The sequence below is a fragment of the Ambystoma mexicanum genome, chromosome 10, assembly GCF_040938575.1.
Source record: "Ambystoma mexicanum isolate Mex_15411 chromosome 10, UKY_AmexF1_1, whole genome shotgun sequence".
NCBI lineage: Eukaryota > Metazoa > Chordata > Amphibia > Caudata > Ambystomatidae > Ambystoma > Ambystoma mexicanum.
Genome location: NC_090932.1, coordinates 231,429,179 through 231,456,986, shown reverse-complemented (window position 1 = coordinate 231,456,986; position 27,808 = coordinate 231,429,179). Strand labels below are relative to the sequence as shown.

Below are 27,808 nucleotides of genomic sequence, written 5' to 3'. Positions count from 1 at the left end.
ATTATAAGAAAATGATAGGTGCACTTGACCTGCCCTCCAGCTTGCTTTGTCATTCATGTCACAGTTCTCGCGGTGGTTTACTCACAAGCTCTTTTGCTTGTTGCCATTGAAGGCTCCCTGGTATAGGCGCAGTTGTCAGACCACATGGGCCACCCATCACAGGTTGCACAACCAGGAATCCTGTACTTCTCCCTGGCTTGATTTGTGATGTATGTGATCTTAACAGTAGGGAACTTCCTGGTGTAGGCACAGTTTTCAGACCACACAGTCCACCCATTATAGGTCGCGCAACCATAAGTCCCCCCCTTAGCCTTGCTTGGCCTCTCACAGACTCTTCTGCTTCGAGCTTCTGATTTCTCACACTTGCATTCCTTTTGGCAAGTGGAATACTCTTCTGCATCAGTCTTTCACCTTGCCACAGACTTACTCAATTGATTGTTCAATTTTCTATATGCATTAGTTCTGCTCACAGTGCCGTTTACATACAGTCTGACCTTCAATATGCTGGTTTAATTTCAAAATGTTCGTTTGGTATTCAATATGATGTGATCTTATTCAAATATCACTTTCCATTCAGTTCTGTATTCAATATAGTTCATATTCATGCACCGTTACTTGCCTGAGGTTCCCTGAGAGCTCTCCGATCTTCCAGTGCCCACTGGCTCTTCACATCTCCCCAATGGCAGTTTCCGCTGCTCCCGCTCACCTTATCCGTAGCCGGGAGGCAGACCGCCTGGCCTTTGCTCACTCGCCAGACACGTCTCCCCAATGTGCAGGCACCCTTGTTGCACCATAATGGACGCCGACTGCAACCCCTCTATACCCAGCTCTCCCAGCAACTCTGGATGCGCCTGGCCTCCAGTGTGTGCGCAGATGGTGTCCCCTCTGCTCTTAAGCCATTTGGCAGCTCCACATGCCTGCCTTCCAATTGGAAGGCTCCGGGTCCTGCACCCACCACGTGACCCATTCAATCTGGGTCCTGCAGGTCCATAGGGATCATTGCCAGAGTTCAAACCACCTGGATTCGTCCCACCATGGCGGTTCTCCTCCCCTCACTTGCTCTGGTTTTCTCCCTTTATACACCTGAGCCCTATTAAGAGGCTTCCGGTGTGAGTCGTTGATGTGTCTTTCCTGACCATAATGAAACTAATCAATGGGACATGCCGGACGTTCAGTACTTGATACCTTCAGACCAATCTTCTTCGTCCCACTACTAGAGCGGTGTGTGTGTGATAGGAAGTGTGCATTACTTCTAATCGCTTCTTCCTCTTCTCAGTACTTGGTGGGCCTTTACAGGGACGCATAGGGAATGAGTGGAAATAGCCCACGGAGGCTGAGGGAAAGGAGAGTAAGTCAGTGTTAGGAAAGGGGGATGCATATCTCGCCGTCTGGCACCGTCTCTTCAATCCCCAAATACCCTCCACTCAGGTGATCCTCCCCAGGGTCAGGATCCAAAAGCCATAGCCCTTCCCAGGCCACCTGAGCAGAAAATCCCTGGGGAGTGGTTGTGAGTACCTTCTTGTTTCTCACAGAATGTAGTAATGTATGTTGCCGAGTAGATCAGTCAGTAGGTAAGCCTTTACCAGGAAAGCCTCAGTAAAACCTGAGGTTGGCCACAGGGTACACCAACGTTGGGTGAGTGGATATGGGATGAGAGCCCTTTAGAACCCCAAGTCAAATGCAATAAAGCCTGGATTGGATATGAAAGCATTGGAGGGGCTGGCGATGGGTGCAGGCCACTGAGGTAAGTGAAGTCTCAGCGTTTGAGTGATGAAATCTGAAAGCGGAGTGCTTCCATGAACTGTTTTATTGCTCTGGACCACCCGCTGGTTGCATGCACAGCATTACAGAACCCCAAATCAATTAAACTTCTTGTGCGCTACTGCTGCTGTGAGAGGGTGGAAGGGGGGGTACAGCATTCACTGCATATTTCACAAACACCCGCCAGCAACTCAGTTTATGAACTCCTTATTGCGGGAAGAGGAGAGCACGCTGGTTCAAGGATAAAGCCATCTTGCTGTCACCACAAAAAAAAGACAGGGCTCGATCATGGCTGAGGTTGTCGTATGACATGTGGACCACATTTAGGGCTGCTGATTTAACTGTAAGAGGTTCTACGTTTAGCCCAAGAATAAACCAATATCAGACATGCATGAGAACCATGCTCACATGCTGAAACACATGTATATGCTTCCCTAACCAGGGAAGCAACTCCCTGGTCCAGTTCATGTTTCTGTAAAGGCCCATCTAGCTACAGGAGCATAGAACAAGTGATTGCAGGATACTGTTCAAAGGAGCGGATAGGTGAAGAGACGTCTCTGGAATCAGGACTGGGGTTGCTATGCTATTGCCCATCAGATGTTATTGGGCACAATTCCTCACTCGCTTGAACGCCAGGCATAAATAGGCTGTCGAGGAGTTAACATAATTTGTAAAGTGCACAAAAAAAAAAAACACCCATGGAGGGCCAGCTAGGCGCTAGCTGCCATGTGCGAGGGCTGGAATATAGAAGAGTCCGATTGATCAATATGAGCGGGGTGATCTAAAATGATCCGAAAAGCTAGATTTTAAGACTATTAGCGACGTGAGACGATTGTTCAGATAATGCATGTAATCTAGGAGTGTTAAAGTTTCCCCATCTCATGCGGAAAAGTAGACGGAGCCCTGTTTTCTTTGTATTCTGCAATTGTAGTGTTGCCTTGTTTATTTTAAATGCAAGACTATAAATCCCCGAATTGAAAGAAAAAATAAGACCAGAATGAATTTCTTACACATGACACGGGAAACCAGGGAGCTCTGAACTGCAAATCTTTATTTAGCATTCGAATGTTGGTTTGCCCGCTAAATTTTGAGAATCGCTCCAAGTATCCGGCAAGTTAATGGCTGCTACACTACTAGTGAAACGTCAGGTGTGGGATCACACATGGTTATGGTCAGGCTACACATTAGGGACGTATTTGAGACTGTATTTTGCATACAGTGCACACAAGTTCAGACGTGTAGTGCCACAACTGTACCACTGATGTACTGTGTGGGTCTGAACTAAGGGGGGGGGGAGGGGTGTGGGAGTTCCACCAGAATATGCTCATCAGAAGGGAGACCCAGGAGTGATACAGTGAAGCACAGCACATCTCAGAAAAGATTGCATAAATTAAGAAACTGACAGGCAGCGTGTTGGTCATTCCAGAGATTAAGACACAGTGTACCTCCCCATGAGATGGGCACGTTTACAGTGGCACAATGCAGCAGTGTGCAAGAGGAAGGGTACCCTTTCCTGAAGGCTCTATGCATTCAGTGACCTGAGTAGGAGATTTGGAGAAGGCCATGTGGTTCTTGGCTCTGAATTACTGAATGTGAATTAATGTCCGTTTGTACCAAAAAGGCTGAATGCTTTTATTTGGGCCTGGGGAGCGTAGTGAGTGCAGCTTGAATGGATTATGACAAGTAAAATGGATGCTCGAAGAGGGGGACACACAACTACCCACTTACCTTCTAGAGAATGCCACACAGTAGGTGAGCCAATCCAGAATGAGAGCGTAGAGGAGGAGCCAAAAGACTCCACTGGAAGTCCCGTCCTAAACTTGCCTATCTTTTGGGAACCAGAAATAGTGACAAAGGCGATACCTCTAATGATGCCTATAACACGAGCAGCATTTGAAGCAAAGTATCCATTAAGGAAGGAAACCATTCTTTATGTACCCACGAAAAGCTGGAAAGCCTCTTAGGAAGGATCCCTTAAAAGCATGTGAAGACGGATGAAAGAAGAGATTGGTGATGTCACATGAAGAAAGTGACACACCTCTGAAGAGATGACAAGAGAGAAGGTGGATAGACCATATAGAATCTGATGACGAAGTTAAGAATCGAGTAAACTTTCATATACGCAGAATGAAGATTGCACGTGTAAAACACAGAAGAAAATGAAAACCATTTTATAATTGTACAGATACAGTAACGCAAGTAGACTAAGTAATCATAAAACAGATTATACGTAGTGAATAGTGCAGGCGGTGCCGCCAAGGTATATATATATGCTTAGGAATCTGGAAGTTCCACATCGTACTTTAGTAAACTGAAAACTCTGTGAATAGAAGGACTGGAAGTGTGGTGCAGCAGAATAAGCCTGGCTGGAGATGGAAGGAGAATCGAGAAGGTTTGCCTGGCCCTGTGTAAAGGATTAGGCCAGCCAAGAAACTGGTTATCTATCATGGAAAGATACAATGAACAAGAAGGCAAGAGCTAAGCTCCTATTAAGGTGCGGCGGAAGGACAATGGGTGCCAGGTTTTATTCATTAAATGGTATTAAATACTGCGATGGAGCTCAAAACGTGGTCTCCAGTCACATGGTCAGATGAAAATAGACTTTGGGCAAGCTACACCGAGACCAGAAGATAAAGCCATGCTTGCACTCCCTTTTATTACCAGGAGTAGTGATACTTGCAAGGCCAAGTTGAAAAGACTATTCAAGGCAGACAGCTTGAGTGATGATAGATGATGGGCTAATTGGGTGGGGAGGTATGGTCACGTCCGACCCACTGGCACCTGGGGTACCAGTCTGCATGCTGCCAACGAGTGGAATATTCCAGAAGGGTACAAGTGTGCCATCCAATTATAAAGGGCCTTGTACCAAAGAGCCCCACACTTTAAAGATCCAATGAGACATTGTGTATTTGTTGATGCTCACAATGACTTGCAATAGGGGTGGGCAGAGTTGTCCACCTGACAGTAGAGACCCAATCACAACACCAACCCCCATAGAAATTATACCTAGATCTTCCCCGTTACCCAATCGCAGTCCCACGTAGGTTTTCTTAGTTTTCCACACAGTGTGACGTCAATGATGAGTTTTTAGTATATTTATTTTTAATGAAATATTCTGAGATCTTGCTGCCAGATCCCCATTTTTGATAATTGTTATTAAAACCAAGCAAGTCTTTGCCAACTTCTTAAGTCCTTTTTATTATTGATGTTCAAGTAATTCCTCCATCCCCATCCACCCAGTACAGTGTTACTGGGTCTTCAAAGGCCTACAGGTTCAAGAAGAGCCAAGGTAGTTCGAGCAGGGCCATATAAAATAGGTTGACCCATAAATGTTGTGGTCTCAGCAATACAGTTGAGGTCATGGATTATCGGATGGTGCTTATGAGGGAAACCTCTCCCATCACAGAGGGATTGTATATAAATTATGCCAGCAGGGTGAGCAAGTGTAATTTTTATTACAAATACCTTTAATTAGTGCAAGGCCAGAGAAGCATAGATTAATAAATATATAAACTGAAGCTACTTAAGCATTCCCATCCATTAATGTCTTTGCTTTATGTTTTAATATCTAGATTCAAAGGGAACCATGTACTGCTCTTTGCTTCTCCCACCCACTTTAGCAGGGAGGAGTATGGAGAAGAAATGGCAGAGAAAAGAAAATTGGCATCAAAGCCTACCCATTAAGTCAAGTTGTACTCCGATGTGAACTCCATGCACACACCCCCGCCCCCCGCCTTAATTGGACTCTGGTAATTGTAATGGATCATTGTAAATTCATAATCTGCTCTTGGCAAGTAAGAAGGAATAAGTTACTAACCTGTAATTCCGGTTCCCCCGCATTGGTGTCTTTCATAGATTCACATGCTGTTAGAATATGCCCCCCATCTTACTGGGAATCCTCAGTAATATTAAGGAATTTCATAGACACCAGAAACTGTATTTACTTTAGTGTTCTCTCAAAGTTGTTTTGGATCATTTACCCTGCAGCCAATAGGCACTACCTCCTTTAGCTCTATCTGTGGAGGCCATCTTCAGATTCTTTACTGAACCTTTAGTGTTGGGTGTCCTCTTCAAATTTCTTTCCATTTGATGTTTTCTCTCTTTATTCAACATTGCTTAGAGAGTGGCGAATCCGCTTTAGACCATGCCATTTCAGTAGCGGTCAACATCACTGATACAGGACACACCCGGTGGGCGACAGCTCTGCCCTGCGATGACAAGCCTGGCTGAAGGCTACTAATTTCAGGTGAAGGTCGTCGATATGCCCTTTGATGGGAAGAACTTTTCTGCAAGAAGGTGGATGATATGCTGCTCTCCATCAAAATGGTTATGGACACAGCTTGGTCCTTGGGCACTCTTCGACTACAAAAGACTGAAACAACAGCATTTCTGCAGATCTAGCAGAGATCACCGCTCTTCATACCGCTCCCAAGTATCAAAGGAACCGTGTGCACCTCGGACTAGCAATACAAAGCTTGGTTGCAATATTACAGGAGCATCCAAAGAAGTCACATTCGCTCTCAGCCCAAAGGTCATTCCGGCAAGCAGGTTGGACTCCTGCTCGGCACACCCTCCCACTTCAGCACTCCAGTGGGAGGATGTCTGTCTTCATTCCTGCCTCAATGAAGACAAATAACTACAGACAAATGGGTGCTTTCAAACATCAACTAGGGCTACAACCTCTAATTTGTTTAAAGACTCCCAGTCACCTCACCAACCACAAAGCCGGAAAAACAACTTCACAAGCTTCAACTGGAAGTACGCTTGCTCCTCTCCAAAGGGGCTATAGAACCTGTGCCACGCTGCCATCCGAGTGAGCATTCACGGTACTTCATAGTACAAAAAAGTCAGGCGGCTGGAGACACCCATCCTCCATATGCGATTTCTGAATGAATTCCTCTGTTGCCAATCATTCCAGGTGGTCACACTGCAAAATATCCTTAGCCAATTGACCAAGGGAGATTTCCCAACATCCCTCAACATGGAGTATGCCTAGTTCCAAGTCCATGTCCACCACTGTCATTGCAGGTTTCTATGCTTTGTAGTAGCCTCAAATCTTCTTTAAGGGTATTTAAGGGTAGTTACCTAATGCCTTGCCATGGCTGCAGCACATATCAAAAAGTCAGGGATACACGTCTACCATTATCTCGCCGATTGGTTGATCATGGCACCCTGTCTACAGTTAGTCCTACAACAAAAGGCAGTCACAAAAGCCTGTCTTAAATCACTGGGCTTCTCTTTCAATTATGAGAAATCATCCATGAAGTTGTGATGGCAAATGCTGTTTCTGGGAGTGCGTCTAGAGCACGCCTAGAGCAATTTCTTCCACCTCCAGAGCGTAGCGAGGATGCTGAATGACAGTGTTTGCAGTGCTGTTACTGATGGGGTCAACATTGTTTAAATCTTTATCCTTTCCACCAAAGAAAAAGGAGACATGGAAGGGGGCTCCATTTTCCATTTCCAGCTTTGCTTTCAATGGTGGCACAATTCAAAACGAGGCTGGAGGCTATTATGGTTTGATCCTGCTGCACCATTCTGGAGTTCAACCGAGTGGTTGAATTACAGAACACTGGAGAGGACGGCTGTAATATGGAGGGGAGGAAGAAGACAGTGCGGGTTGTGGCTTGCAGAGGTCTTTGCCTCAAATAAACATATTTCTGGTTAACAGGCACCCTGCCTCCATGTCCGTTAGAACACATGGCGACGAGGAGCGAGGCACAGAACCCCAGAACGTTGAGTTGCTGTGGTGCACCTTCCAGCATCAGAGCTGGAGCGGTGCTCCCGGCACAGGAATAAAGAGATCTGGCCGTAGACCCGTCAAGTCCCCCAGCACCCCACAGACCAGGGAAGTCCCAAGGATGCGAGGTACCGGGGGTGCAGCAGGAGTCGGTTTGCGCACAGGAAACACAGAGCTTGCATATTCGAGAGGAAAGGACACAACGATGTGCGTGGCGTGATTATGCATTGCCCCTTTCAGGAGGTGCAACAAGGGCTTTGCGACATCACAGTGAGATCAGCAAGAAAAAAGAAAAAGGAGTGAGGAGCGGCTCGCATAAAGGGGCACGTTAAATAATAACATAGAAAAGACTGTTTAAAGACTTGTGCAAGAGGTGACAAGGAAGAAAAAAAAAAGTGTGAGCGCACAGCGGACAATGCAGAATATACCAGCTCCATGCCCATTCCCATCATCCCCAGGGCCCCCCCCCCCATTGCCATGGGAACAGTGGACGGATTCCTTTCAAGTTTAGTTGAGAGCTATTGGAGGGGGCAAGATGACCCACTTCTTGAGGTCATCCACCAGGATGGAGTGGGAGACTCCAGTGCCACAGCCTAGAGCAGGAAGTACAAAACAGCAATTGGAAAATTAGATTAACAGTTAGGAATAAGACCAACGTAGTCGGAGCTATTTTTTCACGAGGAAACAGAAGGGGGAGTCAGTGGACAACTAGGTTGCAACTTTAAGGGGCCGAGTTGGGTTATGCAAGTTCACAGGTGTAGCTGACAAATATCTCAGACCAACAGACCCTCAGATCTAGTAGAAGCTGTGGCAAGCAAAAGATCCTACCCTGGAACAGGCGACTGAGATGGCGAGAACAATGGAACTAGGGAGGAAATGCATGACAAATCGTACAAGATAATGCTACCCACGAGATAAAAAGAAAACAGGCTGAATGTGAAGCCAGTGAGGACATAGGGGTAGTCCAAATTAAGAAAACTATCAATATCTATGACAAAGCACAAAACGAATGCTTGTGATAAAGATGAAAAAACGAAGTGCTAGTACAACAGCGTGCAAATACATGCGCACAGTCAAGATGTTACAGGTGTGGACCCACAAGACACTATAATGGGGAGAGAGTATGCCCAGTCACGAATGTAGTGTTTCAAGTGTGACATGGTAGGACACTATCGTAGAGCATGTAAGAGTGCCAAGGACAGAGGTAGGAGCAGCATAAGGGTTCTTGAAGCGATTGGAGGGCCCAGCTGCCTGCTGACAATTCTGAATAATGACAATGATTGCAATTCCATTCTTACTATGAGTACTGCCAAGAAGAAGGGCCTTTGGGAACGGATGGAAATAACCCACATTCAGTTAGATGTGATGGTAGACACAAGATGATTGTAGATGTTCTCACCTACGAAGGCGAGTTGAAGGAATATCTTCGGGATCCTAAGCTTACCATTGTGAGAGCTACATGTTATGGGAAGAGTCCCATCACTGTTCAAGGATACAAGTGGGTCAACCTTAGCTTTGGAGACAGAGAACCCTTTTGCAAAAAGTTTGTGGCTGAGAATGGGTCATCTGTAATAGGTTGAGAAGAACAAGCAGCCCTACAGTTTAAAATGCATCCAGGTGTAGCAAACACTAGTGTGCATTGCAGCCCAGGATTTCGCCTCTAAGGGCGGTGCTGGTGAAGGCAATTCCGTGTGTATTCAAAGACAAAATCATGAAGCTTAAAGGATTCAAGCATTGGATCATTTTAAAAAGGGGAGCCAAAGCTAGTGTACATAAAGTAAGGAATATATCAGTGGGTACCAAAGGCGCCTTGCAGGTAGAGTTAGAAAAGCTGTGCAACCAAGGCATCGCAGAACCTATTAAGTCGTCAGAACAGCTAGTGCCTATATTGATTGTGCGGGAGAATAATTCGATCAGAATGTGTGTAGATCAAGGTACATCTGGGTTGATCGATAGCCCCCTGCCAAAAATGTATGAGAGGTCGACAACTATGAAACCTGCAAAACATTTCACAACCCTGGATTTATCATCAGCCTACCATTTGCTTGTTTTAGATGAAGACTTAAAGCATCGGACGTTGTTTGTTACACCCCTGTGCACATTCAGGTGCAAATACATGCCTTTTGGTTTAGCGTCGGCAGCTGCCGTTTTTCAGAAGTTAATGCAACAACTGTTTGGCAGACTGGATGGTGTTTACCACTTCCAAGATGACATACTTATAGCCACAATGACTGAGGAAGAACAGGATGCTAAACTTCTGGTTGTCCTACAAGTGATCCAATAGAGGGTTCTTACGCTGAAGATTAAGAAATGCAAAATCAAAGTAGTGGAGGTGGTGTATTTAGGAACTGTGGTCAACAGTAAAGAAATCAAACCCAAGAAGGATCTGGTCAACCGCCAACAAAGATCAGTTATGCTCATTCTTAGGTATGGCGGAATATTATCCTAAGTTCATTTCACAGTTCATGGATAAAATGGAAAATACTATTTGATTGGTCGGAGCAATGCCAGTAAGAATTCGAAGATATCAAGGGGATGTCTGCAAAGCACAACTTCTCAAAATGTTATTTAAATGACAGCCACCAATGGGAATCACCATTGATGCCAACAATGTAGGTCTTGGTGGGGTTCTGAAGCAAATCGAAGATGGAAAGGAAATGAGAATTGCATTTACCTCTAGAGTTTTAAAGCAGGCAGAACCGAACTACTCGACCATTAAGAAAGAAGCTTTAGGAGCGAAATGGATCTTTGGGCATTTCAGGACTCTTATATGGGGCTTTCCAGTAATAGTCAAGACAGACCAAAATCCTCCGATCCGTATTATGAACTCAAATAATCTGCACTGGACTTCTCCAAGGATAAGCAGATGGGTGATTAATATTATGCAATACAGTGTGAGAGTGGTCTATACGCCCGGGAAAGGGAATGCGATTGCAGACTGTTTTTCCAGATTGCCATCGGACAGTAGTGAAGAAAAACCACATGTAGCAGACGATGACGAGTGCATCATTGCAAGGACCCAAGTCGGAATATCGAAAGAGTGCATCAAAGCATCCACAAAAGACCCAGAATTAGAAATAAGATGTGCTGTCCACAGTAGGTGGGACACTGAGAAATTACCTTACCGAGTATACACACATCTAAGATGAGATCTTAGAGAACAGAAATTGTATACTACGAGGTTATCGTTTAATGCCATCAAGGTCCTTGAAGAACATAATTCTTGGTCTAGCCCATGAGGATCATCTAGGGAGGAATCTCACAAAAAAAGACAATTAAGAGAAAGATACTGGTGGCCAGGAATGTTGGGTGATGCGGAGGAACTTGTGAAGAACCGTCAGCCTGTGCCATCAGTGATATCTAAAGACCCCCCTACAATTGGTACAAATTACAGGCTCAGTTTGGAAGAAACTTGCCATGAATATTGCAGGACCTTTCAAGGGGGTAGAATGGGTGTAATGCAAGATACAGTGACTACCAGGAAAATAATTAGTTTTTCGGAAGCAGTATTCAGCATGGAAGCGGATCCTCAAGAGATTGTCGCAGACAACGGAGCACAGTTTACATCTGAGGAGATGCAAAAGTTCTTAAAAGAACGAAGCATTGAACATAAATGCACATCCTTGTATCATCCAGTGGCGAATGGTTTTGTCGAATGCTTGAAAGTATTCATCAAGGGCAGAGGTCGAAGTGTACGAAAAGAAGTAGTGGAACTATGTTCTCTGCTGGTCTGCCCCGCTCCCCATAAGCCCCATCCCTGCACCCACTCCCAAGTACAATCCAAACCCCTAAACAAACACACCTGCTATTTATGGGAATGTGCAGTGCAGTGAAGTGCAAGCTTCAACTTCTTCCTACACTTTTATTTTAAAATGAAACCATCCCGGAACGGTTTCTTTTTAAAATAGAAGTATAGGAATGGAAAAACTTAAAATGAAAAAGCATAGGAGCACCGCTCCAGACTGCTCCCGCCCACGTCGACCTCTAGTCAAGGGTACAATTCAGCTGGAGGTTGCAAATTCTTCACCATGGAGAGACACTTTGAAAGGGATTAAATGCTTATAGAGTTAACCCTCACTCCACCACTAAGATTGAACTGTTTGTAATGAAGAGGGGCAGGGTAGCGTGCAACCGTTTGAACCCCTGGTGGTTAATATCGAAGAATGTGAAGAAGGTAGATATGGAAGATTTGCTAAACAAATGCAATACAAAGCGTATTAGATCACACTAAGACTACCAATGGTGTAATGGTTAAGGAAGGAGATTGGGTTAGAGTTAAAAATCCACGCAAAAAGTCCCAAAGGGTCTATCCAAGTACAAGGAAGCAGGGAATAGAGCGTGTGGGGAAGAAGAGTACGATATTGGAGGATGGGGAAGATGGTCTTTTGATGATAGTGTATGCATGCCTGACAAGAAGAGAGATGTTTTAGATGGAAGACTGACATCAACCAAGTGAGAGATGTATATCATGGATGGTGAGAACTGTTCAAGGGGGAATGTGTTGTCCAGTGGGTGCAGAAGGATTACACCAAAGAGAGAGGACTTTGCAGAATACTGATTTACCAGTAGATCGAGTTATGTTTAGCTACATTTTGTGTCCGTTATACCGGTTTTATTTCCTTTCAATGTTTTTTGTATCACTCTTTTCCGTTTCCTTTGTTTGATTTCTACAAGAGGATATGCAGAGGATGATTGTGATATGGCGAGGAGAAAGCGGACAGTGAACTTACCTATAATTAACGGACACCCTGCCACCAGGTCTGTTACTTCGCATAGATGACGGCTGACAGTGTTTTCCGGTGGTGGTGCATAGAACATATTGGTTGCAGGGGTCCGTACTCGCGGTAGGAAAGGCGGACATAGCAGAACCGGTCCTGTGGTGGCCCTCAGGCAAGCGGTGGCGTGAGCACACAAGCTGGAATTCAGCACGCATCCCCCCTAGCGAAGGCTGAGCGCACATCCCAGCGCGCCAATAATGAATCATCACAGGCATCTCAGAAACCCTTCAGACGATCCAGGTCGCCATCTTGGAGCAGATTCTGGAAGGGTCGTTCGTGAGTTTGATCTACAGTCGCTTGAGGTCCATGTGCAGTGAGCGAGATTCGGTTAATGGATTCATGGGTGAGGAGGTGATCGTTCCATCATGCCTTTGATTAAGGAAATTCAGATGAATATTGAAGTTTCAACTTCGCCTCAGCTGCCAGCCACATGTTCTAGAGTGTATTTTTAGCATCACCCAACAAAGGTTCGCATGAAAAAAATGGAATCCTTAGAAGTCGGAAATCTAAACCTTAATATTGTCAAATTAATTACAGCTGTATATATTTGAAACGGGGGCCGCATCTGTGAATAGAATTTCCATCAATTGAGTGGCGGTGGCTTCTGTCTCCCGAATTAGATTCTCTGACTGTTGATGCCCTTTTCATTTGAAAAACGTAACGTTAGCAACACCGACCGAAAAATGTCACAACCACCCCTGCATCCCACGACTAAACAAAAAACGATCCAATTCCAGTTTGTTTGCAGTTGGTCTGCCGGAATGTCACTGTGTAGTTTTTGTGTGACAGGCCTTTGAGAGTAGTTCCCGTTGCTAGGCAGCGTCATATACCGTATTAGAATCTAGTGCAATGAATGGAGGCGGGCTGCCAGAAATCTTGGGACTGGATCTATCACTTGACCCCAAAATGCAGCACAATCGTTATGTCTGCTGATGGCTTGTTCTGTGCTGGTTTTGGGAGCCCCTGCTCACGTCTCCCCTTTTTCCCATTTTCACCCCGATTGTTCCAGCAACTCCCCGTGGAGCTTGTTTTTCTACGGCTCCTGAAGTGGAAGCAGAGAGGGGTCTTCGCGAGCAACTTAATGAGTTGCTGGGGGAACAGTTTACAGCAAATCCCAAAATGCCAGAGGCACAAAAACACACACCACGTTTTGTCAGACCGTCAGGGAAAACAAAACGAGGTGTTTTTTTTATTTTTAAAGGTTTTTTGTAAGTGTACCACATTTTATTGAGACCGGTTGTACTGTTATTTAATAGCCCAGGTTTGTATTTTAAAGAAGTGGTTCCAATAGAATATCTTTTAAAAACGTGATAAGAAAGCAAACCGTACATTTTTATGTGACATTGCTGCCTTTTTAAAAATATGTATCATGCTTAAAATACAAATAACTAATCTGTGAAAAACAGGCTCTGCTCCAGAATGGCAATGCTATGTGTGACCACATGCCACTGATGCTGCTGGATGTGACAACACCTTCTGTAAATAAAAGAGACCGCACTGAGTTACTACACAACTGCGCTAACCGGTAAGGCGCCGACCTGCCGCACCTTATAACACTGGGTGTATCATGGATCTACGTGCAAACACAGCAGGAAATGTGACCCAGGGGCTTGCACATGACACTCAGATCTGCTCCGAAGCTTCGTTTTCGCAAGGACGTGCAACCGCACATCTGTCCTGAAGCAGAGTTATCACATGCACAAGCAACAGACAGTTTCAGTAGACTCAGCGCAGAAAACTGAATTCAGAAACAGCCAACGCATCACATACTTGCTGCAGCTGACCAAACCGGGATATAGGTCCTGCAATGTATTTTTTTCTTAGGGTGCGTAGTGTGACCAATCAAAATGGCAGAGCCCACCTTCCATTATTCGCTCAAATGGGTCTCTTACTAAGTCACTATAGGACATGTTTTCAAACTTAAAATTGTGGACATTATGTACCTATAATGCTCTTTGCTTTTATACATATCGCCAGGATTGTGTTCTATGAAGAGATACTGTAATGCATGACCTTCCCAGGGGACTTGCCCCTTTGCCCCATGCCCCTCCTCTCCACGGCCCGCCCTTTCAATGATGCGAGGGTTCCCCAGTAAATGTTTTCCTTTTCCAGCACTGCATGTAAACTAATATCCTGATTGAGGCAGCCCACACCTTCAAACAGAACGTGGTAGCCCCCTAATAGGTTGTCGACATCGGTCTAAAACACGTCAACGGCGAAAGGGACAAAACCTAGGTCCCCTGCTGTAGTGCATAGGAGTAGTGTGTCAGTAGCTTCAGTCGTCACATGGAACATGGTGGGTGTGGACAGTCTACCATGACTGATGCTAGTGTGTGGGGGGGCAGTGGTTTTACACCTGTATGTGAACATTCGTATCTTGGGGTGGCCAGGCGAGATGTGGGTCTTAGCTTGTGAAATTGAGCTGATAGTATAACATTGACAGATGCACCTGTGTCAAACAGTACAGGTGCCTGTTGTGAAAGTACTATCACGGTGCATCGTGGTTGGTGCCTTCGACCATGGGGCCCATCACATATGGATGACACAAAGATAATGCCTTCTACGTCATCTGTGTACTCTGTAACCCTTGGCTCTTCCAACTGGTCCGGTGTGATAACGGTCACTCTTGCTTGTCGTTATCAGATGGTGGTTTGTGCTCTTGGTGGATTCTGAAGCAGCCATATTGCTCTGGCACCTTTATCAAAGTGGTTTATTCAGCCACATTGTTTTCCTGTGGAATCACAGCGGTCACTAGATTCAAAGCTAAAGAACCAGCCAGAGAAGAAGCCCTTGAGGCCATGGGCACCAAGTCTCTTCCTGACAGAGAAAGCGAAAGCCCAGAGATCCTGCCAGCTCCAAGTCCAGTTCCTAATACCCCCTGTATCACCTACCCCTGTGGCAGAGGGCCCATTGGCCACTGATGTGCTGCCTACCTCAATGGCACAGGAGTCTGATCTGTGCGATGCCTACAGGAGTAGAATCAGAACTGGAGCTGGAGGACACAGTTGCTTCAGACTTCCGGGAACTGCCAGAACTGAGTGCATTGTCCTGCGCTGGAATCCCAAGTCAGGCTGACTTTTGAAAGGGGCAAAGGGACTACCCCATTTTAGCATGTCCGTGGAAGCAGGCAGAGAAGCAGGCTCAGGCCAATGTCCCGGGATTGGTCAATGGGTACTGGGTGCATAGTCTCCTGTACAGCATGCCCAAGAATTATGAGGCCGAGGAAGAACAGACACTGGTTGTGCCCCAATTCTATATAAAATTCCTATTGAACCTGGCTCATGACATTCCTTTGGCAGGTCATATAGGAGTGACCAAGACAGCTCACGGGTTGTCTGCCTATTTTCACTGGCCTCAGATGGGCATAGACAAGAACAATCATCTGGTCCCGAGATACTTGCCAAGCTTCTAGTAAGTCAGGCAGGACGACAAAGACCACCTTAATTCCACTACTAATGTTCAGACTGCCGTTTGAGTGTATTGGCATGGGTATTGTGGGTTTATTGGATCCCCAAACCACCACAGGTAATCAGTACCTCTTGGTAGTGAAAGACCACACTACCCTGAAGCAGTACCCTTAAGTATCAACTCCCCTCTGGTTGCAAAGTCTCTGATGGGGATATTCTTTTATTGGGAGTTCCCTAATGAAGTAATTTCTTACAGGGGCTGCAACATATCTGTGTATATGAAGGCAATGTTGGAGGAGTGTGGAGTGACTTACAAGTTCTCTACAGTGTCTCATCCTTAAACCAATGGGCTTGTTGAGAGTGACGCAAGCCTCCCTTCTTGCCTTTTAAAAGACATATAGCACATTGATAGAGATGCTAAAATCTTTTGCCGCAGCACCCACCCCTTATCGAACCAAAGTGCCCTTAATTGTCAAAGTCTGCATTCTCTGCGTTTCTTTTACATGGATTGGTCTTAAGTGTTCAATTAGTTGCATGCCTTGTTTTTTTTAATTAAAGTTCCTATTTTTCTATAACCTTGGTTGGGCGTTCTTTTATCTTGGTACCACAGTACTATTATTGCTTATTTTGCAACTGCATAGCCCCTCCTGAAGGGTATAGCTTGCCCTTGGCCTGCGCTACCAAAAAACAATTATCCATTGGGCTATGCCTGCTTTACCTTTATTATTGGGGATCGTTTTTTCAGATATTACTAATCACTGTACTCCTGCAAAGTAATAGTCACTTTGTCACGAATGCATGAAACAAAAAGCTACTCACTGTAGCCACTATTGTATTCCTAATCGAAAGACCCCTGTCGTTCATACTTGCTCAACAGTTGCCACAACAGGGAAGTGACCGAAACATTCTGCACAACAGATGTTGGAAAAAAGCCAAGGGTGAGGGGGCTCCCTGACTCCCACCTGCGGTGGGTCGGAAGAAGGAGTTGGACAAAAGTTGGACATTTGAACATCTTTAATGTAAACAATAAAGAAAAGAGCCAACTCGCCCTATAAATCTAGGGTATTTTCCTGCATAACCAAATTAACCATATGTGCTCGCCGGTCATCAGGAAGTCGATAAATGAAAAATGTCTTCAGTCCAAACCTCCATCTAACGATCCCCAGCACTAATAACCAGTAACCAAAATGGGCCAAAAGAGCGTCTCTGTTCGAATGGCCTCCTCTATGCCCCTTTGTTTTATGGCTTGTTCTCAGGGTTTCTTCATTTCATCCCACTTTTCCAAATATAAATGTCTCTTTATGGTAATCTCTTTAGGTAAGACCAGCGGGTATGATTTACCAGTTCTTATAACACTTTACAACTGTCCATATATTTTGGCCTCCAACTTATATGATCCTCATTGTCTTTGACACCAGCTTTCAAACCTCTTCCTTGTACTTGATAGGATTCACTAGCTTTATGGATTTTGATACTCCCCTCGCCCCCAGCCCCCAGTCTTGGGATCACCTCACTGTATTCTTTCTGACGTTTATTTCACTTGACACTCAATTCACGCCTGGTATCATCATTCTTCCTGGAGTGGTCTCCCCACTCATCTTCAATGATCTCACTTCGAATGGCCTTCTGGGGTTCTTTATCTCTCTCCCCTCTTGTCTGTCTCAACTGAGTTAATATCTCACATTGTTTCTTGTATCTCTCAATATCCTGCGTTTCTCTTGTGATATTACACTTTTAACAATTATTGTGTCTGCTCTGTATGACGAGTCCTATGTGGCCTCCCACCACTCCAGCATTATATGATGAATCAGAGGTGATAATCCCAAGAATCCTGGCCAGAGACCCATCTCTTGTGGCCAGGTAAAGGCAGACGCTTCCTGATCCTGACCCTGTGGGTGGTGTTCTGTGGGAGGATCACATGAGTGGGGACTTGGGTTAGGAAAATTGGGAAAACCCTCTAAATAACTTCCCCTACATTTTTAATGGCTTACTGTAAAATTGAGACCTTTGATATGAAAAGAAAGCAGAACATTGAAGACTTCAAGTCCCACAATGCTATACGTACTGAGATGAGGAAAAGGGGCTCGGGGGTATGAAACTGGAGTGTGCAGTTAAATGATCCTGATGACTCGCACCCGAGCGGGACCTTTAGGTATTTAAGGCCCCCTCAGGTGCAGGCCACGAGAACTAGTAGGTGAAGCAGCAGTAGAAGTTGAGCAGCAGAGGACTGAAGATGCCGAAGTTGCTCATATTATGGAAGCAGAGTTCGGTCCTGATGAGGTCTTCAGAGTGGAAACTCAGAACTGGAGAGGTCGCGCAGCAGGAAGCATTATGCAGACAAGCCATCCCGTAAGATAAACTCTTCATTGTATGCTTGGTTCAGGTGGCTGGCGAGCTCCAGAGTGCAAGAGGAGCAATGCAGGCTCCTTTCCTAAGCAAAGCGGGCCACAATAATCCAACAAGGCTGGAAGAGTTCATAAGTACACTGAAGCAGCAGAGGTAGTGCGGACACATGTGACAGAGTGGTGAGTTTGCCTATGTTAGGAAACCCCAGAATGCTCTGTAGTCGAGTGCTGGCCATTAGCAACAATTTTGAACACCGAACTAAAGAAAGAAGGTTAATTGGGCGAGATATTCACTTTAAAGCAAAATCAAGTTTACAGTCATTATTGCCAAAACAAAAAAGGAAGCAACAAAATAACATCCCGCATTGCCAGAGTAAAAAGGTGGCCACGCTGCAGAAGATGAATAACAACCATTGCGCCAAAGTAAAGAGGTGGCAATACTTTAGAAAGCACATAGCCCGGATTGGCAAGATAATAATAGGACATTATTTCAGCAGAATAGTAACCATTGTTCCCAGAGCGTGGAAGAGGCAATAGATAAGCCACCCAACAACAAGCATTGCCTAAGCCAAAGAAAGGCAAGTGTGGTAAAGAGATACTGTCGCCAGTTTTTTGATGTGAAAATGAGAGACCTCACTGAAGGAATTGTGAATCTTAAATGTTGTTGAAAGTCAAAGACTTTTTATTGAAGAATGTGAAACAAACCAAACCACAAAGTACTGTAGTAGTGTTGGGAGTTTTTGCCCTGGCAGGGGAGCATACCAGTATAGGGAACATTAGCGGCAGTCCAGGCAGGTTAGTGGACCAGGACAAAGACACTTAAGTGCTACATTGCGGTTGAAGGCTGTGAAGGAAAAGAAAGTGGCAAGGCCACTATTGTGTTTGATGAATATTGGTTAAAAAAATCCTGACAAAGAGTTTTGTGAATCAAGAATAATTGTTGAATTATTCATGTGCCAAGAAAGAGAAGTGTTATTGCAGTTTTGATGGTCAGTTTGAAGAAGACCTGGTCGATTTGCCCCCGCCCGTCGACATAATGCATGGCAGCCATTTGGTCCATAACAATCAGTATACAGTAGAACGTAAGAGACAGTTGAAAAGACGAACGGCTAGAAAAATAAAGGGTCTTTAGTTCTAGTAGATTGATGCAAGATTTCTGTTCCTGTGAATTTTATATATCATGAGTATGCAGATGATAAAACAGCCTGCCACACTTGCAAGGTATTCATTGTGATACAGTAGGCAGGTTTAAGGGAATGACACAGGACCGCCATAGAGAGATTTGAAGTTTGAGATCAGCATCTGAGGTCCTACAGTACCAAATTGGGCATGGGAACCAAGCACAACAGTGGCAGAGCATCTTGATTGCAGCGCCTGGCCAACTGAAGCTGTGTTTGTCTCATGCGAAGTCCAGCATGGGAAGTAGCCAGGACACAATGACATACAACCCAGCAGTGTCTGGAACAGCAGCTCTAAAGAGCAGATTCGTTGTGGATTACAGAGCACTTGGGGAAATGGTGTGCATATTTTTTACAGAGGGGAAGGTACTGCCTATCGGGGTATAAGGTATGCAGCCAATGAATGACAAACTGAGTGGGCTCCAAGGAGAACTACCACAGTTGAAAAGAGACCCACAAGGAAATAGCTACGTCCAAGACTCAGACTATGGCCTGAAGCCTGAGACGGAGTACACATAAGCAGTTTGCCTGTGTTGGAATTTATGGGTATACCCTCCAGGCGAAGTGCTTATAACCTTTGAAAATACTTTGGGGACAACACTGAGCCTGAATGGGAGTACACAATTTTTCAGGTGTAAATACTCTAGCATGAATCGTGGAAACTGTTTGTAAAGAAGCTAAATGGGGACATGTTGGGGTCACAAGACAGAGGGAAAACACAACTAATGACAGTGCACTATTGTTAAAGGATTTTATTAAGCAATAGTACAACATAACACTAGTGCCTGAAAATTGGTTCAGGATGGCTGTAACAAAGGTTCTTGGGATAGGTGGTCCTTGAACTCAGGGTTATACACGAAGGACAGCCAACACAAAGGTATTCATAAAGGTCCAAATAGAAAAGGTCTCCTTCTTACTTCTCTCTAGCATTTAGTCAGTGTCCATTTTTCTAGAGGCTAGCCCTCTCACCTCCTCTTGGGATTTATGGCTGTCTCCCTTTGGCAAGTATACTAAAGGTCCTCCCCTTCACTGGGGCTCTCCTCTCTATTACCTCCTCTCCTTTTCGAGGACCAAAGGGCTCTCCCTGTTGCACATCCTCTCTTCAGGATATCAAGGTCGCTCGTTCTCTCTCTTTTCACTGGAACCCCCCACCACCCGTCTGAGGTTCAAGGGACTATCCACTTCTGTTATGCACACCCTCTTCCATATATGAAACTCGCTCTTAATAATTTTCACACCCCAGCCCCTCTTGGGTCAAGGGTATCTCCTTCTGGACTCGAGCAAATTGCCTCCCTTTCACTGGACTGCTCCCCCTCTGAGTTCACGGGGTTCTCCACCCCCCCCCCCCCGACAGGAGTTTAGTGCTATTCTGAGCTCGAGCTCTCCCAACCCCCTCCCCACCTCAAACACACCTCTGCTGGGGTTCATGGGGCTCTTCTCCCCGCTCACGTGAGCACTCCCCTCTTCAGGGCTAAAGGTTCTCCTGATCTCTGTGGTTCTCCAGCTTCCTCTGCAAACTCCTCTACTCAGCAAACACCCCAGGGACAAAATCTGGGATTCTTATCCTCAGTTTTAAAGCCCATCTTGCCCATTGGCTGAGGAAACCTTTCAAATTGATTGGATAATTGGTTCCCTAGTCCAAGCAAAGGGAAGCAAGTCTTTAAAAAGCTTGCCATCATTTTGTATTTCTTTCAGTTGTTCTTTAGTACAGGAAGTGGGTTTGGTCTGCTGCTGTGCTCCTCACTTGCCTCCTGGCTGTTCCCCTTATTGAAAAATCATTTGGGGGTTTCAGATGTTTGAAATGCCAGCTGCATGGAGAGTAAAACCTCTATTAAGTTTCCCACCTGTGAAGAATTGTTTATTTGGGACAGGGGAAGGAAGCATCTCCCTCCTTAAATGCTGCAGGGGAGAGGGAAAGCTGTACTCCTTTAAAAGCATTGATACCGTGATAGGGTGAGGGGAAGTGGTGTATAAACCTCAGCAAATGCTGGAGGTATTTCCTCTACTTTAAATCTAAAATCAGAATTTGGCGGTGTGGTACATTTATAGAAAAGAAGGGGTAGCCGATTTACCACAACTTTACAGTCATTTTTCCCCACACACACAAACTCATAATGAAGCCCTCTGTATATTTTACATTGTATTTAGTCCATTATGCTTCCCACTATGCACCCTCTGCAATGCTGGGCCGAACGGGATGTAGAGGCGCCAGACAAAACACAATTATAGATGGTTCGCTTTCAACTACAGGGTGCAATAATTTCACCTCAGAGTTCTGAGCAACATAGTCAACAAGAGCGGAGATAAGGTTGTCTATTGGATGTCACTCGCAACACTGTGGTGGAATATATCCCCATAGGGGAGAGCTACTAATATATAAAATTCTAAATATAATCTCTTATGGCTTTGAGGTTACTCGGATAAAATTGTTCTATGCTACGCCCACACAATTATCAATACATTTCCTGTCTAAAGGATACCAGCATCAGGAGATCCACCTGCAGCTCACACAAGTTATTTGCAATAGTATTCTCCTAAAGAAAAGCAACATTAGCATTCTCTGCAGCGCTCACAAGGTTATGCTGGGTGGCACACATCAATTCATGTTTCATTATTCAGGTTGAAGGATGAGAGGTGTCCATGAAAAATTTTTACCTGAGAAATTGCTGCTGGCTTTCTGAAGGTTTTCCTGCCGCAGGTCAATGATGCGATTGACCTTGAACATGTTGAGATCTTCCTCATCTAAGGCAATATCTCCCCAAAAGGCAACTGCAAAAACAAAGGAGATCCCGGTCAATAAAAATACAATATTCCTTTGACCAGAAAGGAAAATCAAACAGGTTACTTTTCCTGGTTAAAGGCGAGTGTCACAGAAGGTAGTGTCTCCATATCCGGCCTTGCAGAATCAGTTGATCATGGTGGAAGCACAATGATGAGAGAAGAGGGCGGTGTAAAGTAGTCTTGTTAAACAGCAGGGATGGTAACTAGCTAACATCTTGATAGTCTTTCAGGCTTGTGAACTACTTTACAACCGCCAATGATGTAGAACCACCTGAAGGTGCCATTACACACTACACAAGATACTTGCATAACACCCTTAAACGGTTATAATACATAACTCATTTATACCTTGTGCTAGGGTAAAGTTTATCAAAAATTGTTTAGCAGAGTTTAAAATGTGATTAATTAGCAAACAAGCTTATTTGATTAGCGATTTATTACTAATAGTTTTAATAACACCTGAGGTTATTTGTGCCAAAGTCATCAAACAAGCAAAAATGTAGCATTTCTGTGTACCTCTGAAGTAAGGCATTAGTGAGCAAAGTGTCTGATATATAAATGTAAGCTGCAAGCATGGGCACAAATAAATATGAAGAAAAAACCTGAAAACAGATTTCAGTGCAAGGGTCTGTGAAGCTGGTTGAAGTCAGTGTTGTACAGGGCAGTGTAGTTCAAAGGTTTTATGAATCAAAATTTCACAATGTTTAACAAAAGGCCTAGCTGGAGACTACTGTTGGAAAGGAGCTAGCGCCTTCCTTCACCCACAAGCGCTTTAGAATTTGGCAAGACTTCTTTTGACTGCTTCTAGGCACTACAAGAGATCAGGGGGCAGGAAGGGGACTGAGAAAACGTTTTCATGCAAATATAATCATACACACAGACATGGGCAGGCACTAAACGAAGGCAGTTATTTAAATATAAGGTGCAAATAACTATTAGCTGAATACATTTGTAAATCTTAAATTCTATTTAGTTCTAAAATCTCAAAACACAATAGTAGCAGGCTCTCTGCCAAAAGGAATGTGGCCTGCGCTAAAAATGGATTGCAGGGCTCATGCAGAGTTGCGTCACTGAGGCTAGCTCTGGCAGAGGAGCACAAAATAACTCCGCAGCTGTCCGCGGTCTGTCAAAAGCCCACGCATGCTAAACGATTTTAACATACTCATGCACAACATACAGAATTATGAAAACCAGGTTTAAAAGAAATGAAAGGACCAGATAAAAAGAGGAGTAGAATGAGTGAGGTATGGAGAGAATGACTGGAAAATGTTTTTGTACATTAAACATTCATAGGTAGCAAAATGAAGCTACAGTGTTTTTTTGCATAGGCTAGCAATATGTAAAGTAGCATGTCCTAAACAGAAATCTCCAACCATGAAGAAAGGGAGACTGGAGCATCCCTTGTATGGAAGCTGGATGGTGTGAGATGGAGCCATGCCATATCCAGTGACCAAAGCAAGAGTATAAACGCTCCTGCCTGGCACCAGTTTGCAGGAGAATGGGAGGGTTGATGGACAGAAGAGACCGTTCAGGCAGCAGAGACCTTTGCTCCTATCCTAATTTCTGTAAAGAATACATTTGTTATCCTTGCAAGATACGCTTGGCCTTGCTTCCCTAGAGGGGTGCATTTACTCTGGTGTGAGCGTAATTAGGGCTACCCATATAATTAAGGGGTACCCCTGTAAGTTGGGCTATACTTCCACTACATAATATGGTGATGCAGCAGGCAGTAGAATTGTCAACCCCATGTAGACACGGTGATAACAGCCCTCATGCCAGAGCCAGGTAGGCACAAAAGCAGCATTCCAGCCCTGCACACCCACAAAATCGGTTAATAATTGATATTAGCACTCTGAGCTGCCATCTGTGGTGCTGATACCTTTGTCTGTTTTTAAGGGAACCAGGCTCTGCCCAATACATGCTTCCCTGAAAAAGCCATTACACATGTGCATGATTAACAATAACTATTTCCAGGACCAGAGGTCAGCCAGGAAGTGCACCAATGAGCGGGAAGGATGGCTAGCTGGAGACACTGGTGGACTGAGGCACTCCAATGGAGAGTCTGCCTGTGGCAACGCCTCCAAGAGCAAGGAGGCGGCTGGGCAGAGGCTCAGCGGGCTGGCATTAGATGTGGGTGGCTACTTACAGATTCTACTTTCAATCCTGGCATCCTGATTGGCCATCTCTCCTCCCCCCTGTCCCCCTGGTGCTAATATATAATGCAATCATAATTGCAGAGCAAAGCGAGCTCTGGAGACTAACAGTGTATGGTATTGTAGTAGGTCTGTATGTACAGACTGGATGGAACTAGTGATCGCTACTTTGCATAAACATCTAGCTAGCTTTGGGTATTCATTACGTAGATGAAAAAGTACAAGACTAAGCAGACTGAATCACAGTCAGAGAACTGGGCAAACTAGATGGAATATTGCAGTTTTCAGACATCTGACTTTCAGGGTAGCAGGTATAAAGCAACAGGGTGATACAATAAAATGAAAAGGAGTTTGGGCTCAACTCATGGGTTGCGCACCAGTTACACAGATGCATGCAAACAGCAGGTCACAGACCTAGGTTTTCCACCAAAAGCATTTGGTTGAAGGATCATGTACATTTTCAAAAGTGTTCACACGTCAATATGATGCACCTTCCCCTTCAAAATGAAATCTGGTTGACACCGAGATTTAGATACACTAACCTAAATTTTACTGGAATAAATGGAGACTATGCACAGTTTTACCATAGAAATACTGTGATTATGCATTATGTAACAACGTTTTTAGGGATGGAATTGCAGGACTTATAAAAACAATTAAACATATTCGTCTTTGCCAAACAGAATATTGTTAGCTTAAGAATATCATCTTGATTACTTCTGCTTTGCAATTCTTTCAAACGGGAATAACTTTTTGGCTATAACTGTCACACAGGCTCTTGGCACTTTTAAGAGTGGAGATGATTACTGTTGGACACTCTCTCCATTAGCCCCTTTGAACTTGCAGTGAACAGAGAAATAAAGGTGGGGAGAGCAAGAGAAGAATTCAGTGTGAGCTGCGTTTTCATTGAACAGGGAAATTTAAGTCACCAACTCTGCTACACAAGTGTCAATTTAATTAGCAAACCTACAGAATTATAGAGCAAATTGGTATGTGACATTTCTAATTTTATGCAAAACAACAAAAGGTGATGGCTGCAAGGTTTGGAATTAATCCTAACCTCTGGCATTGCTCAGGTAAACCCTCCAGACCATCGGTCTTTGCCTGCCCACCCACTACAAAAGGGATAAGACCATATGCAAATCAGGCTTGGTCCCACTCCAATAGGGGCAGTCCAGCCCGAACTGCCTAGACGCATCCCTTCTGCACGAGACCAAAAGCATCCCCAAACATGTTCCGGCCTTGTTGGGACTCATCATTAAGGAGTAGCTTGGGTCTCTAGGCCCGGCAAGCACGGGACCCACGTCTGAGCATACCCACCCCACTCAGGGTGACTTACGCATAAACAACAGAGGTGATGGCTGGAAGGTTTTGAATTAATCCTAACCTCTGGCATTGCTCTGGAAAACCCTCCAGACCATTGTTCTTCGCCTGCCAAGCCATTACAAAAGGGGAAAGACCATATGGAAATCAAGGTTGCTCAGAGCTGAGTCTCCCAAGTCACTTGCATCCTGGAGCAGGAGCTCTGAACCACTGCAGGAGCAGTTGGCAACGATCCCCTCTAGATGCTGGGACCCCAAAAACAAAGGTATGCTGCCAGCAGCCTTTATCTGAAATGCATGGCTATTCTTAGCACACTAGGCGCGGTAGCCAAGATAACTCTGCAATCGCGAGCATTTTAATGAAAAGGCACTCATGTTGCACATGAGATGTACTGGCAGATTTAAATGCCTGCAGTACACCTCCACCATTGCAACACACGAGGTGTTTTCCATTTCAAAGATGGCCGCCCGTTTTTCAGACCCTGGCCACCATTTTCTGCCCCTCCATCACAGTGATGCCTGCCACTGATTAGCCCCTGCACCTACTCCACGAGCCCATCAGAAGCCGGCAGGCGTGAGCCGGCCCTTCCTGGAAAGGCACTTAGGGCAAGGTCAATAACTGTCCAGAGACTGTCCCGAGCTGGCCAGAGGCCAGGGCCATGCCCCCTGCTCATTCCCCATGAGGCTGTGTGACTGAGTAATCCATGTCTGTCTAAACTCATTTCCACTGCACTCCCCACACAAAACAGCTCCCTCCATTACCTCACCTGCACTAGCCATGTACACTAATCGTTGTGTTGGACTTGAATGCCACTTAACATTTGCATCAGTGCCTAAACCCAGATGTACCTCTCCTGTGTACCCTGCATCTTGGTGGACAACCACACCTTGCCTACTCCTCACTGGTAACTCATCTAGGTGTCCTTTGTTTATGCATCTGAATCAGTGCCTGTCTGGCTCTCACTGCTAAAATTGAATCTAGATGTCCTTGTTTATGCCATGCCTCTGCTGCTCACTGTGATACATCCACCCTGGCATCTACCTGGCTGCACTCTGCACTGCTTAGCCTTTTGTTCTAACAACCCAACTTCTGCCTGGTGCATTCTGCACTGTTTTACTTGATGTGCCTGATATTTGAATCTAGCTGCGCTGTATTTTGCACTGCATTCCCTGATGTGCCCGTTATTTGAATCTAGCTGTGCTGTATTTTGCACTGCATTCCCTGATATGCCTGATACTTGAATCTAGCTGTGCTGTATTTTGCACTGCATTCCGATATGCCTGATACTTGAATCTAGCTGCACTGTATTTTGCACTGCATTCACTGATGTGCCCGATATTTGAATCTAGCTGTGCTGTATTTTTCACTGCATTCCCCGATATGCCTGATATTTGAATCAAGTTGTGCTGTATTTTGCACTGCCCTAACCTGTTGTGCCTGTCAAATGCTGACTTCTCATTGTGCCGCCCTGGTCACTATATGATTGATGTTGTTTAGTCAATGCTAGGCATTTGCACACTCTGTACACTCAGGTCACCTTATGTTTGCTGACATTTAGCCAAATCTAGGAACTTGTATTCATTGTGTCGCTTGGTCACTGATACCACAGTCCTATCTAATGAGACCCAATCTTGACCCGTGTGAACAATTTCGTAGGTATCCTACTCAGGTAGCTAGTACTACCATCATGCACGTCAGTGTGCTCCTTCTATTATACCACACTCTAGCCCTACGGGCTGCCCCAGTCACTCAGTTACCCACTGCAACAAACTTCCCTCTTTGGGCTAAACCCGATCAGCCACCTAATAGTCTGGCCTGCCTGAACCTACACCACCAGGCACTGCCGACTGAGACTGTGACCCCTATAATGAGCCCTACAGCAACCACCGCAGGTTTACACTACTCCAGTAACCATATTAACCAATACCATAATGACCCAGCTCTGTGGCTGGAACACTTCGCCAGGAAACCCACACCAAACCAACCTTGCCCCTCCTTCTTAGAAACAAGAGACTATGCACTAGATTCCGCCTATGACACTACCGCAACAAGGCCACCAAGCAAACTTCACATGCACCACCTGGCTCACCCCCATCTACCGCTACATGCAAATCCACTACCACAGGGGTTAAACTGCCTGTGTTCAAGGGCGCCCTTATCAACGCTAGATCTCTCACAGCACACGCATTAGACATTGCTGACCTCATCACCACCTCTGACCTTGACTTCATCGCTATATCCGAAACTTGGCTACATGCCGCATCTGGCCCCTCACTATCCTTGGCTTTACCGCCTGACTACGGCATCACGCAATGTGACCGTACGACTGCCGAATCCAGAGGCGG

The 27,808-nt window shown here is 45.1% G+C and overlaps 1 protein-coding gene across 2 annotated transcripts in view; it reads right to left on the bottom strand.

Moving 5' to 3' along the window:
* Window positions 1-27,808, bottom strand: part of BMP1 (bone morphogenetic protein 1) — a 984,430-nt gene that overhangs the window by 740,205 nt on the left and 216,417 nt on the right. For both annotated transcript variants that reach the window (XM_069617748.1, XM_069617749.1), the window contains exon 2: window positions 21,862-21,975. In XM_069617748.1, the coding sequence (XP_069473849.1) occupies window positions 21,862-21,975 (114 nt within the window). The remainder of the gene's footprint in view (window positions 1-21,861; window positions 21,976-27,808) is intronic.